Source organism: Mesocricetus auratus, unplaced genomic scaffold, assembly GCF_017639785.1.
Source record: "Mesocricetus auratus isolate SY011 unplaced genomic scaffold, BCM_Maur_2.0 Super-Scaffold_100015, whole genome shotgun sequence".
Lineage (NCBI taxonomy): Eukaryota > Metazoa > Chordata > Mammalia > Rodentia > Cricetidae > Mesocricetus > Mesocricetus auratus.
Genome location: NW_024429198.1, coordinates 64,767,089 through 64,779,791, shown reverse-complemented (window position 1 = coordinate 64,779,791; position 12,703 = coordinate 64,767,089). Strand labels below are relative to the sequence as shown.

The window sequence follows — 12,703 nt, the reverse complement described above, 5'->3', positions numbered from 1 at the left end:
AATGCTCCATTAATCTAAAACCATTCAATTTCTTTAGTAATTGAGTGCTATGAATAACTGATATTCCTACCCATACCTCATTGATTTTATTTAAAATCAGATGATTTGAAATGACTCCAAATGGTTCCACCAGTTGTAGCAGTTGGTATCTCAAGTTTTTTCCTCGCTGGAAATCCATAATGTGAACAACTCGGCTGGTTTCCTACCCATTGGAGGAAAAAGAAAAATGTTTAAAGTATTTTGAGTGAGGTATATATTTCAGTGACAACAATATACTTAGCATGTGGTATACATGAAGTCCTGAGTTAAATACTTAACACTCATTTACACACACACTTATCTAAAATTTATTTTATTGTATGTGTGGGTATCCTCACTTGAGAGCCTGTGGAGGCCAGAAGAGGGCTAGATTCCCTGGAGTTGGAATCAGAAACCATTCCAGGTTACCAAACACAGGAACTGGAAACCAAAGTAGGGTGGCCTTTAAGAGCAGTATGTGCTATTAACTGCCAAGGGATCCATCTCTGGCTCCCACAACATTTTTAAGGAGCAACTCTGTTTTTTCTTTTTTTTGCTTTGTTTTGTTTTTCCCATTAAGTCAATTGTTTCATATGAGAGAGAGAGAGAGAGAGAGAGAGAGAGAGAGAGAGAGAGAGAGAGAGAGAGAGAGAGAGAGAGAGAGAGAGAGAGAGAGAGAGAGAGAGAGAGAGAGGAGAACATGAGCATAAATCCAAGGCATTCGGGAAGCAGAGGCAGGTGGATCTATGTAAGTTTAAAGCCAGCCTGATGTACAAAGTGAATTCTAGGAAAGGCTCCATCCAAAGCTATACACAGAGAAGCCCTGTCTCCAAATACCAAAAGATTGTATCAATAAGCAGGTGGGCATTGTGGTAAGTGTCTTTAATCCTAGCATTCAGATGCAGTGGCAGATGAATCTCTGAATTCAAAGTCAGCCAGGTCTACAATAGCCAAGTGCTACACAGAGAAACACTGCCTTGACATGTAATTCTCCCCCAAAAATACAATTAATAAGCATTTTAAATGAAATCACATCTCCCCAACAGCAATTATGATAAAAGCAATAGTTGTACTACAGACCACTCTGCCTTTTTGCATGTGTCTTGGTCCTTGTAGGTTCCCATTTCCAGCACCTGCACAGAGGAAAATAATCTTTTTAAAGGTTCACACACACAACACACAAAATCTTCCTTTATAAAGCAAGGTAGTTAAAAAAAATATAAATGGGAAGGCGTTACAAATGACTGTCTTTTCACACTGTTACTTCAAAAAGAACTCTTTAATGAATACTCTGAGACTACCATTTACACTAAAAGTATTTATAGTTATTAGAAAAGGCAATATGAATTTCAGTCACCCAAATTTCCTCTTGGTCCAACTGCTGGTCCTCCAAGATGAAATGAAGGAGGTGGAGGTCCCAAAATTCCTGGTGCTGGGTTTGTAGACTGTTGTAGCATGAATGGATCACCCCTAATGATAAGAACAAAAGATATGAAGCATAGTAAAGTGAATCATCAGATATTAAGAAGTATTAAAGGACCTCTCAAGTAACTATGACATATACTCCTGAAGCTTAAAATAGTCATAAACTAGTGGAAATTGTGTAACAGTGAAAGAATATTACTATGTTCTTTTCTGAAAATTCCTTAAACTAGCACTTCTTAAAAAACATTATCAAAAAGTATTCTTATGAAACAGAAAAGTTAAACTTGAATTCCTTACACTAATTTCCTTAATAAACAATAGCCTAAAAATTTTTAACTTACATTGTGTGTCCTGTATCATTGTCAGGATTCCATTCTGGATAGCTTTAAAAAGATCAGAAAATTAATTTTAAAATAAAAAGGTGCTTTTCACAATGTACCATCCTTAAGCCTCTAAAAAAAGAGATGGTATTAATGAAGTTATCTGAGAATCTATATTTCAAAAGCTTATATTGTATTTCAAAAAGAACTTCAGATACCAAATGCTTTGGAATAAACCCACACACAGTGATTGTGAATTTAAATGATACATGCTGAAATGTTCCTTTACTTATGCTGCACCAGTATTAGAAAGGAGGTTATATAAAGAAAACAAACAAAAAAAAACCCCAAAACAAAGACTAAAAAAACCAGTTTCCTTTCTCAATATTAGGTTATCAGGGCAGAGTTAAGCTGTGGCACCAGAAAGGACAGACCCAATGGAGTTATGTATATATGGATAATATCTACTGTTGTAGGCAGTTTCTTTAAATTCCATTTCAATGTAGCAGCCTAAATTCAGAATGAAAGCCATGTATGTCAAAAGCTTTCCATGAGGAAAATGACTTGGCTTCTAGTAATTTTCAATTATTTCTCTCTATTTTTTGTTCTGTACCATGTATTAGCTATTATTAAAGTTCTAACATGTATTTTGATTACCAACCACTATCTTTTTTAAATTATTAATACAGAAGCGCGTGCCATTTTATTCTGTGGCTTTAGCAGCTTTAACAGTGTCACCGTACCACTCAAAGCATGCCACAGGGCTGGAGAGATGACTCATTTGTTAAGAGCACTGACTGCTCCTCCAGAGGACCTGGGTTCAATTCCTAGCACCCACATGTTTAACTCCAGTTCCAGGGGATCTGGCACCCTTACACAGACTTAGATGCAGGCAAAATACCAATGCACGTAAAATAATAATTTTCAAAAGCATGCCAGATTTCCACAGCTTTGGGTCTCCATAGTGTAGCCAGAGATCTAACAACACACCTGTGGCGCTGGGGTGTGGTCACAGGTGCGCAAGTGAGTTGGGGGATTTAGGTCTGACAGGCATGCTCTTTCGTGCTGCTGGTTGAATCATGGGAAACAGCTTGGGAGGATCCTTGGAGCTGGAAACCTGTGGCAGCCTCTTGTATAAGTGTAATCTCTCTGAATAAACCTCATTTAATCTATACGGAGCCTAGTGAGATTCCCACACGACACCATAGATTGTTTTTTTTTCCCACTATCTTTTCATTAATTCTATTAAAATTATTTCTTTATTAACAGGTCAATGTGTATTTATCCTAGAAATTAAAAATCAGGTAACAAAGCATCATTATGTCTATTAAGATAGTTTATCTGAAACTAAACATTAACCAGACATTATCAATTAATAGCAATAATATATGTATAATGATTAACTTCCCGAACCAATAATGCCTGTTTCTGATTCACAATAAGGATGCTTTATATGTATTTCCAATTCCTACATTTCAAGAAGTAGCTGGCATCGACGACTGTGACTCGCTCCATTGATATGTTGACTCCACTCCTGCAGCAAAGTAAAGTAGTAGAATTAACAAATATTAAAAGCTAAAATATTTTCATACGAACCATTAAATTAGTGCATATGCGGTATTGGGTTGTACAACACTTCCTCATTCATTAAGTCACAATGGTTTAAGTTAAAACCATTTCTGAGTCCTTGAAGCTTGATCCTGCCCTCAAATACTCTATGCACATTCTTGGAAAAACTGGATTAACCTGGTCAGCATAATTGAGAACTGACAGTGGGAAGATGTATATAGTAAAGATCAAGAACAAATGACCTTGAGGTCAACTGAGTGCAGTAACTGCTGTGGAGCAAACTCAAGTAGTCACTATTTTTGGAACGGATTATTTTGTAATGTTATGCATAACAAAATAGTCACATACCTAGATTTCTAGAAAATGTGTGTGAATAATTAAAGTAGAATCTTAAATTTCACCTAATCTTTTAGGCAAATTCCAAGTATATCATACTTTCTAGCATAGTGAAAACAGAACAATAAAAAAGTACTGTTTAAAAAAAAAAAAGGCCAACATGTTTTAATGGAAATGGACTATCTAAGAAACCTTCCCCATTTGTCAAATATTTAATCTCCAATATTTCCCTAAAACAGAATCAAATTTAAGGAGTGCCTTTTTCCAAATTTTAAGGAGGGAAACAATGTAATGTATTCAATTAGCATTTTCTTTTTTTTATTTAGTTTAAAAATAGAAGACAATAACTAAATTTATTTTAATTTTCAAATTAATCTTCCTTTCCCTAACAAAAGTATCCAGTTAACTTTTTATCTAATTAGAAATGGTGGGCTTTGCTATCAAAATGCCTTGGTTTATTTCCTAAAGTACAATATAACTAAATATGACTCCTAAGTCTAAATTAATTCATTGCAACAAAATTCCCCTAGGGTGGTAAAACAAACAAAAAAACAAATAATAAAGGTAAGCTATCTGAACATCGCCAAGTATATCTATACTGCACTGTTTTAAAAATCCACATTGTTTTACAAGTAGTTTTGATTTTTCACAAATTCCACCAATCTAGACAATTTCTAAAATAGCCACTGTTCTTGAAAGTTCTAAGTAGAATATAAACATGGTCAGGCAATGTATTTTTCTCCAACAAGGGGATTAGAGAGCCTCAGCTAAGTGAAACATAACATCAAATTACACAATTTGATTTTTATGAAGGAAAATGGAATTTTATAAACTGGACAGACCCTAATTTTGATTTATATTACAACAGTTCACGCTAAGAAAGTTAGTTAAAACCCTGTGAAAGAACTAAAAAGGAACATATCCAAACAAAATAGTACTTAGAATGTGAGGTGCTATCAATTACTATTCTTAGTATCTCTGAAAACTAGATTGTCTTTCAAAAGTAATAGCTAATAGGAACTTGAGACTTCCATAGCTGTTATACAATTAGACAGATGGGCTAAAGGTACTTGCAACACAATAGACCATTTCTGGAAGCCATTTTAAAAATAGCTGCAAGCAAGAGGCGCCATAGGTAAATTCACAAATTCAGAAAAGGGACTAAACGAATCCATCAACTTAAAGAGTTTCAGAACAACTTCAGATACAAGTATCTATCCTTAAGAAGCAGTGTTTTAGGAAAAGAATAAATGTTATCATCTTAAGCATGCTTCTGAATTATAGGAGATGGAAAGGGCACAGAGCTGAATAGAAATTATATCCAATCCCCCATGTCCCCTAAGTTTCAAGTTTATGGTAAAAATGTAGATGGTCTTGCAAAGTACTAGAAAGAAGGCCAAGATCAGAATATTAGTCATGTACCTCCCAACCCCATCCATTATTATTAATCAGCTCCACTGTACCTAATCTGTTGATGTCTAATTTAATATGAAGACTTATGAATCCAACGACTAAAAACACACACAAAAAATACCCCACAACACAAAAAACCTTCTGGATTCTATTCTGACATAGTTTCTACATGAGATAAAGAATAGGGATTCACTTTCTGCATTTACAAGTTAGTGAGGGAAAACCCTACGCTCACACTTATCATCTTTCAGGTATCTTTTTTGTTTTCTGAGGCAGGGTCATAATTTTTTGAGTACTAAGATGAAAGACATGTGGCACCAGGGTATTTGGGATATCTAAGTTTTATAATAATCATTATGAAGTATTTCCAAAGTGGCAGAATGGATGTAATTTAAAGACCTAAGTAATACTAAAAAGGAAAAAAAAAAAAAAAAGAAATTCAAGTAATAAGACAAAAAAGCTGCAGTGGGCAATTTTCTTTAAATGAAACAAACTTGAAAGTTTGAGATTGTATAGATATGCTATTTGATTTACTAAAATAACCTAGAAAAAAACCACTACTAGGAAGACCACTACTTAAAAATCACCTAAAAATATAAAATAAGGGCACTCCATCATGACAAGTTACATCATGCTTTTCACTTGAACTTTGTACAATGTAGGTAATTTAACATTACCAATAAGTGGAAACAACAGATTTTCCAAGTTATGCAGTGATACCAGAGAGCAGGATACTTCATTTTCATTGTCTATGTCCACTACAGGAATCTCTTAAAAAGTCACATCTGTATCCATTAACAGTTCAATGCTGAAGTATTTACTTTTTAATGAAACAGATACAGAGAAAACATCAGCTAAATTGAGGCAGAGAAAATCCAAGTGCTTACATTTTTTCCAATTAGTCTAACCTAAAAACACAACTTTTATAAACCCAATGGTTAAGCAAAAGTTCTCTGAAATAATTGTTAAATATACCTAATATTTTGAATATGCAAACTAGAACACGAACATTTTTATAAGGTAAAATCACTCCTTAATCCAAAGTGTCATCAAGTCTTTCAAACTGCTCTTTTGTTAGTTTACATTCACTTAAATTATTAGCCTTTCTATGAACTAGGAAGTAGTAAAATTTGAAGGAAAAAAAATCATACAAAATAGAAACGTTTATCTGACAAATTCTTTCATGGTTCCTTTGTGTTACTTTCTTCCAACAGCAAAGATTTGCAGTTCTTTAAGATCACTTCCATTTGGTCACTAATTATTTTCCTTGGACTTAGTCATATAATTTCTTGGTAAAGAGGTTAAGAAGTAACATAGGAAAAGCTGGAGTCAATCAAATTTAATGGATCTTTTTTTCATTGCTTTAATTACACCAGACTAAATCTTGAAGTTTAGTACAGGATAAAAAACAATAAATTTCATGGCATAGTTAGTGTAACTAACAAATTTGGAAAAAAAATGTCTAACAAATAAGATTTGCTGATTCTTTTGAGCTCCAGGTTCTATTTATTTGTTGAGACAGGGTCTCACTATGTAGCCCTGGCTGGCCTGGAACTTAAAATGTAGGTCAGGCTGGCCTTGAACTCAGAGATCCACCTGCCTTTGCCTCCCAGTGCTGGGATTACAGGTGTGCGCCACCACACCCGGCAGTTCTATTTCTTAAATAAAAAAAGTAACAAACTTAACTTTGCCTTTTATGTTAACTTATTTGATATGAAACAAAAGATTAAAAGGTAAAAATGCTGAGATCTAATAAAAAAGGGAACAGCAATAAAACAAAAAAAATTAACAGGGTCTAGTGGATTAAAAAAACACACTAAAAAATGAAGTTAAAACAAAGTGATATGAAAAGAAAATGTTCCAAATTTTGCTGTAAAGAAAAACTCTGTAACAATGATCATAGAAAAATATATATCAATCTCATGGTAGCACTTATTCCACAAGTTAGATAAATTATTACAAAGCACATCAGGAAAAATGGATGTTCATAGATTACAGGTCAAGCTAGTAAGGGTGCTGCACCATTGACTTTAAGTCAACTGCAATATATAGTGAAAATTAGAATTTTAAAAACTCCAATGAGAATGAGTAATACTGAAAAAGTTGAAAGAGAAGGACAACATTTAAAAGGGCATTTTGAAAAGGTCTCCATTTTGCCAGATGTGATTATTAAAGGAGAATTAGGTTTGTTCTCCTCCCATCCCCCATGACTATTCCAGAAGCACAGTAAGCCTAAATCAGAAAAAGAATTTTCTTACAAGAAACACAGAGCAGGATAATGTAGCCAACGATTTATCCAAAGTCTCTAAAGGGACAGATGCAATAAACATGGGATAATAAAAAGTGAGCTTTGAAGTATGTTTAAGGAAGTTGTGGAAACGGAGAAAAAAAATGATGAAAAATTTCAGTCATAGTATGAGAGTTTGTGTTAAAGGGAAATTAAAAAAGGAAGAATGAACTAATCTAAAATATGAAACATACTGAAACACACACCAGGGCTCTACATTAACTTTCCCTGTAGCCACAGATAAGGAAAAAGGAGAATTGTACAAGAATATATCTTTGACTACATGCAAATCAGCAATCAAGACAGATGGAAAGCTGAAATCTAGCATCCTAAATGGCAAAGCACATTGACTTCAGGGGGAAAAAACTTAATTCAACAAAGCAGACCACAGGGGTAAAAAGCCTGCTTAAATATGATTAAGAAGAACATACTGATGCCAAAAAACAACAAGATAATCCCAGTGGATGACAGCTTTGTGGCTAGAAGTATTCTAGGTAGACTGTATTATTAATGTAAAGCCCTGGTTTATATTGCTCAAAAACAATTACCTTCCAAATAAAGTATTCTCAAAAGTATAACAATTCTTGATCAACTCAATGTCATCAGACTACAGAATTAGAGTAAAAGATATAGGTAAATACAGAATAGGCACTACAATGTAAAAGAAATTAGAAGCATCTGTTGCTTTAACTCACCTTATTAGAATGAACTGGCAAATCACATATAGAGCACAGATGGGGATAACCCTTCGGTAAGAGTCCATGGAAGTCTTCAATATTGCTACTTGGAGGAGCGCCCCTCTTTTTCTCAAAGAGAGATCTCTCTTGTAAGGGGCCAGGACCACGTCCCATTCTCTCATACTCACTGTCAAATTTATGATAGTTATGCGAGGTCTCACCAAAAAAGGAATCATCCCTACACCTTTCTCCATCTCTTAATCTGTCATCTTCATAATCCATTCTGTCATAATAACCAGATTCTTGAGAACGACTTCCATGGTCATAATCAAGCACTGGGTTGAGACTAGGACCACGATCATCAAAGCTATCTCTTCTAAAGTGCCTTTTTTCTTCCCAATCATCCCTAGGTACTCTGTATGGTGGCTCCCGTGTAGCAGATCTGCCATCTCTACCATAACTCAATGTAGGGCCTTCTTCAGTTCTCCTCCTTTTAAGCTGTAGAAGGATTTGGGGCAAGTTCTCAGGAGTAATCTTGTCCTCTGGATAACGACTCAGTTCATCTAAGTCTCTAGCAGAAAGACCAAAGCTGGCCAAAATATTACTGGCCTGGTCTGCATCTCCACGGTGTTGAGAAGACAAAGGGAGTGGACCTCTACTTCCAATGTTAAATATAGACTGCAAATTATGGGAAGAAGTACTAGCAGAAGACAGTGCGCTATGAGCTCCTTGTTGATTCAATGAAGAACTCATTCCAAGATTCATTAAACTAGCAAGGCGTGCAGTACCCTGGTTCATCCTTCCAAGAGATGCTGGCATACTTAAAGACTGGGTAGCAGCAGCAAGAAGGCCTATTCCTGCTGCAGACAGGTCACGCCCATGACCCTGTGAGTCCCTACCGAGAGATGACTGCTGGAATGACTTGGACATTGTAGAACTATCTCTTGTCTATTTTATAGATCAAAAATATTTTTTAAAAGACGGCCAAAAAGAAAGCTCAAACTAGAAAGCTAGGTTAACTTTGCTTCAAAAATGGTAACGCCAAGAAAAAGGATCAATAAGGACTGTAGAATCTTCTTCAAGCTGAGAACCAGCAGACAACTCTGTAGAAAAATAAGCAGTTTTAGTCATAAATCCCTTAAAGTAGATGCCGTTTTTTAAGAAAAAAAAAACTTACGCATCATGTTGATTAAAAAAAAAAACCACTTAAGATCTCAAACTTACAAGGAATTCATTACATATCTTAAACAGATTCCAGATGTATGCAGAGCCTGCATATAGATATTTAAAAAGTAGCTTTTCATGCTGAAATTTAACAAAGGGAATTTCATAATGGGCTTAAAAACATTTAAATTCAAGGCCTAGATGTTTGGGTGCATCAAAATTTCAGTGAAAACTAGATGGGTTTCTTCTTTTAGAAGAATAAAAACATACTCTATTCTATAGTATGATGCTTAAGTTCTAGAAGACTAAAAAAAATCAAAAAAAAAAAAAAAGGTCAGCAAGTCAAAGATGAACCAGTTGTATTCTGCTTTAGAAAATGAGACCTATTATCACTTTCAGAAAGAACCAAGTAAAATCCCAAGTAAGTGAAGCTTAGGGTGTCAAGTACCTGATGTAAGATCTAAGATCAAGTAACAGTTGAGACCTTTATGCAGCAAATTAACTCGAGGTGAAGACAGATGAAGAAAAATAAGTAATTTCCTACATTTTTAAGGATTTCTACCCAAATAAGCCACACAACTAACTGCCTTCTTACTGACCATACCAGGCAGTGCTTATTTGATACCTACTCTTATAAGGTAAGGAGAACAATTTTGGTCAGTATAGAAACAGACCTACCAAGAAAAAAACCCAGGTACAGGAAACACAGGTGATTTAAAGAAGGGAAACACCCCCAAGGTAGGACCTATTATTGTTCAATATTCAGGACTATAACATCTCTAGAATTCAAAGCACATAAATGAAATCTAAGACCTTGTTAACAGATTTCTGCAAACTCTTCACAAGAATTGCCCAATAGCTTGAAAACTTTTAATTCTGATTATGATCTTTCAAGATGTGTTTCTGGATGAAACTTACATTAAATCATTAGCACTGTATCTCAAAAACTGTTATAAGAGTGTGTAAAGTATTAACACGATTCCCATATAAAGCATTAGTGAAGAGACATAATACAACCAATGTTTTCTGCAAGATAATTTTATAATCACAATCACATACAAGATAAATCTGATCAATTTGCCACAGACTTCTACTATGATGCATTACTTCTCCAGTTTTGTTTGCATTTGACTAGCCGTCCACCTAAGCATTGTAACTTAATAAATTACACTAAAACCCAGAAAATATCCAATAGTTAAAAGTCAATTATAGGATCATTTCATCAATGATAGATTAAGGATATACTGGACGAACACAGTGGCAGAGGAAGAATAAAAAAAAAGTTACAGGCAAGAAAGATTTGGACTAGATAAAAAAAAAAGAGATGTAATAAAGACACAAATGCTATCAGTGGTAGCTGGAATTACAGATGTTTTTGTACACCAAGAAAGATGAATTTGAGTAAAGACATCAAGGAAACTAATTCTAGACAAGATCCACTTATGTAATCTACTTAAGCTTTAAGGTAAGATTAATGAAGAGAAGAGTTAGTGAACAGTGGATGAAAGGCTTTTTTAAAAATAGTCTTTAAAATGCCATACAGGACATCAGGCTGAAATACTATGTACAGTGGTATTAACCTGACATTAATGTCTACATTTTATATATTTTTTACAAGTCATTTTTAAAAAGTTAATATTTAATCACACTTTGACATCATGTTACAGCCAAAGCCTTTTATTACTCAAAAGCCTGTCTTTTGAAAAAAACTATCCTATTCCAGAGAAATAATAGTATTTTATTATGTAAAATTTTCAACCACCATAATTTAAGGAAACAATCATGAAATTACAGGGACATCAATTACATTTTTGTACTTTACGGGGAAACAGTGGATCTGGAAAAATAAGAAAGATAAAATATAACTTAAAAGACAAAACAGAAAATGGATGTTAGAAAAACTCAGAAGAGGACAAACAATATAAATCTTATGACAAGGTGCAATTCACAAGAACCACTTCTAATGTACTTGATTTCAACTTAAAATGCAGCTACACACAACACTGAGGTATCACTTCTGCAAAAATGAACTTAAGTTGGAATTTTAATTAATACAAAAAAAATTGCCATGCCCCAGACTCCCACCCTGGGCCAGTGTTAGTGCTCCTATATATAATCTCAGTGCTTTGGAAGCCAAGGCATGGGAACTCTTTTGAGTTTGAGACTATATAGTTCCATACACAAATTCTAAGATGTTGGAACCCTGCTGCAGAAAAAACTAGAAGTGGGTAATGGAACAGCGAAGAGAAATCAAGCATGAAAGCACTGCTCAGAAAATGTGAAAACAGTGCCACTAGCAATGAACCTAAGATATAAAACCCATTTTTAAAGGGCTCGTTCCCATGGGACTTGAGGCTCATTAGTAAAGTTATTGTAATACTTAAATACTTCATTACTAAACATTTATTAAAAATTTAAGGGCCGGGGCCCATCTAGATGGCTGGCCCTTGCCCAGAAAGACCAGTGACACAAGTTTATCTTTCCATCTCTGGGGCAGAAAGGTTTGAGAACAACCACACAGAATTGTCTTCTTTGTGGCATGTGTTATTCCAAATGCTTGTTGTGGCATGTGGCATACCCCCAATAAGTAAACAACATTTATCTTTTAAAATTAGGGGTTTGAAAGCTCAAGATGTTGCCCAATGAGTAGAGTGCTTAAAACCCTGCAATATGACTTTGATCCTAGCATAAGGTCTACCGTCCCAGCTTGGCTTCAAACTCAAGATGCTCCTGCTTCAGCTTCCAGAGCATTGGCAGAGTGGAGTACAAAAGCATTTTCAGCTACAAAGTTTTTGAAGATGCCTGGGCTCTCTTCAGAGATCTAACCTAAATGCCCATTCATGAATATAAAATCAATCTTCTACTCTCAATACAAAAAGCATTTCTAATCACAAAAACCAGGAAAGCAGAAGAACCTTACCAAGATGACCTATAATTTCATATTAAGTAACCAGGGAGAGGAATATGTTCAGTAGAACACTTGCCTGCCTAGTATTCGTGAGAGAGGTCTTGAGTTGAACTGCCAGCACCACACAGAAATACGCAATATGAAAATCAATTTCAGCGGGGCGGTGGTGGCGCACACCTTTAATTCCAGCACTCAAAGAGGCAGAGGCAGACGGATTTCTGTGAGTTCAGGACCAGCCTGGTCTACAAGAGCTAGCTCCAGGACAGCCTCCTAAGCCACAGAGAAACCCTGTCTCGTAAAACCAAAAATAGTGAGACCCTGTCTTAAAAGAAAATAAGAACAAAAAAATCCAAATTGTTTTGTATGTGTGGATCAAGATAGCTTGTAGAAGTCAGTATTCTCTTTCTACCACGTGAGTCCTGGGAGTTAAACTAAGTGTATCAGGCTCAGCTGACAGCATCTTAGACCAATAATTAAAAATTAACTAATTTATTGATGTATTTATATGCAGAACCTCTGATTAAATTGATTTAACAACACAACTTCCCTCCCTGAATATTAAATATTATTATTATTTTGGAAACAG

General features: G+C 35.0%; 1 protein-coding gene and 1 long non-coding RNA gene across 6 annotated transcripts in view; one reads left to right on the top strand and one right to left on the bottom strand.

Annotated features, from left to right (window-relative positions):
• The window catches only part of Matr3 (matrin 3), a 28,303-nt gene that overhangs the window by 10,562 nt on the left and 5,038 nt on the right, over positions 1-12,703 (bottom strand). For all 5 annotated transcript variants that reach the window (XM_005065279.4, XM_013124262.3, XM_013124255.3 and 2 more), the window contains 6 exons: positions 8,064-9,148; positions 3,236-3,297; positions 1,785-1,826; positions 1,376-1,488; positions 1,099-1,151; positions 77-202 (listed from right to left, as the gene is read on the bottom strand). In XM_005065279.4, the coding sequence (XP_005065336.1) occupies positions 77-202; positions 1,099-1,151; positions 1,376-1,488; positions 1,785-1,826; positions 3,236-3,297; positions 8,064-8,975 (1,308 nt within the window). In that variant the 5' untranslated portion in view covers positions 8,976-9,148. Of the gene's footprint in view, positions 1-76; positions 203-1,098; positions 1,152-1,375; positions 1,489-1,784; positions 1,827-3,235; positions 3,298-8,063; positions 9,149-12,703 lie in introns of those variants that run through there.
• LOC121144394 overlaps positions 1-12,703 on the top strand; it is a 33,905-nt gene that overhangs the window by 17,155 nt on the left and 4,047 nt on the right. The window lies entirely within an intron of this gene.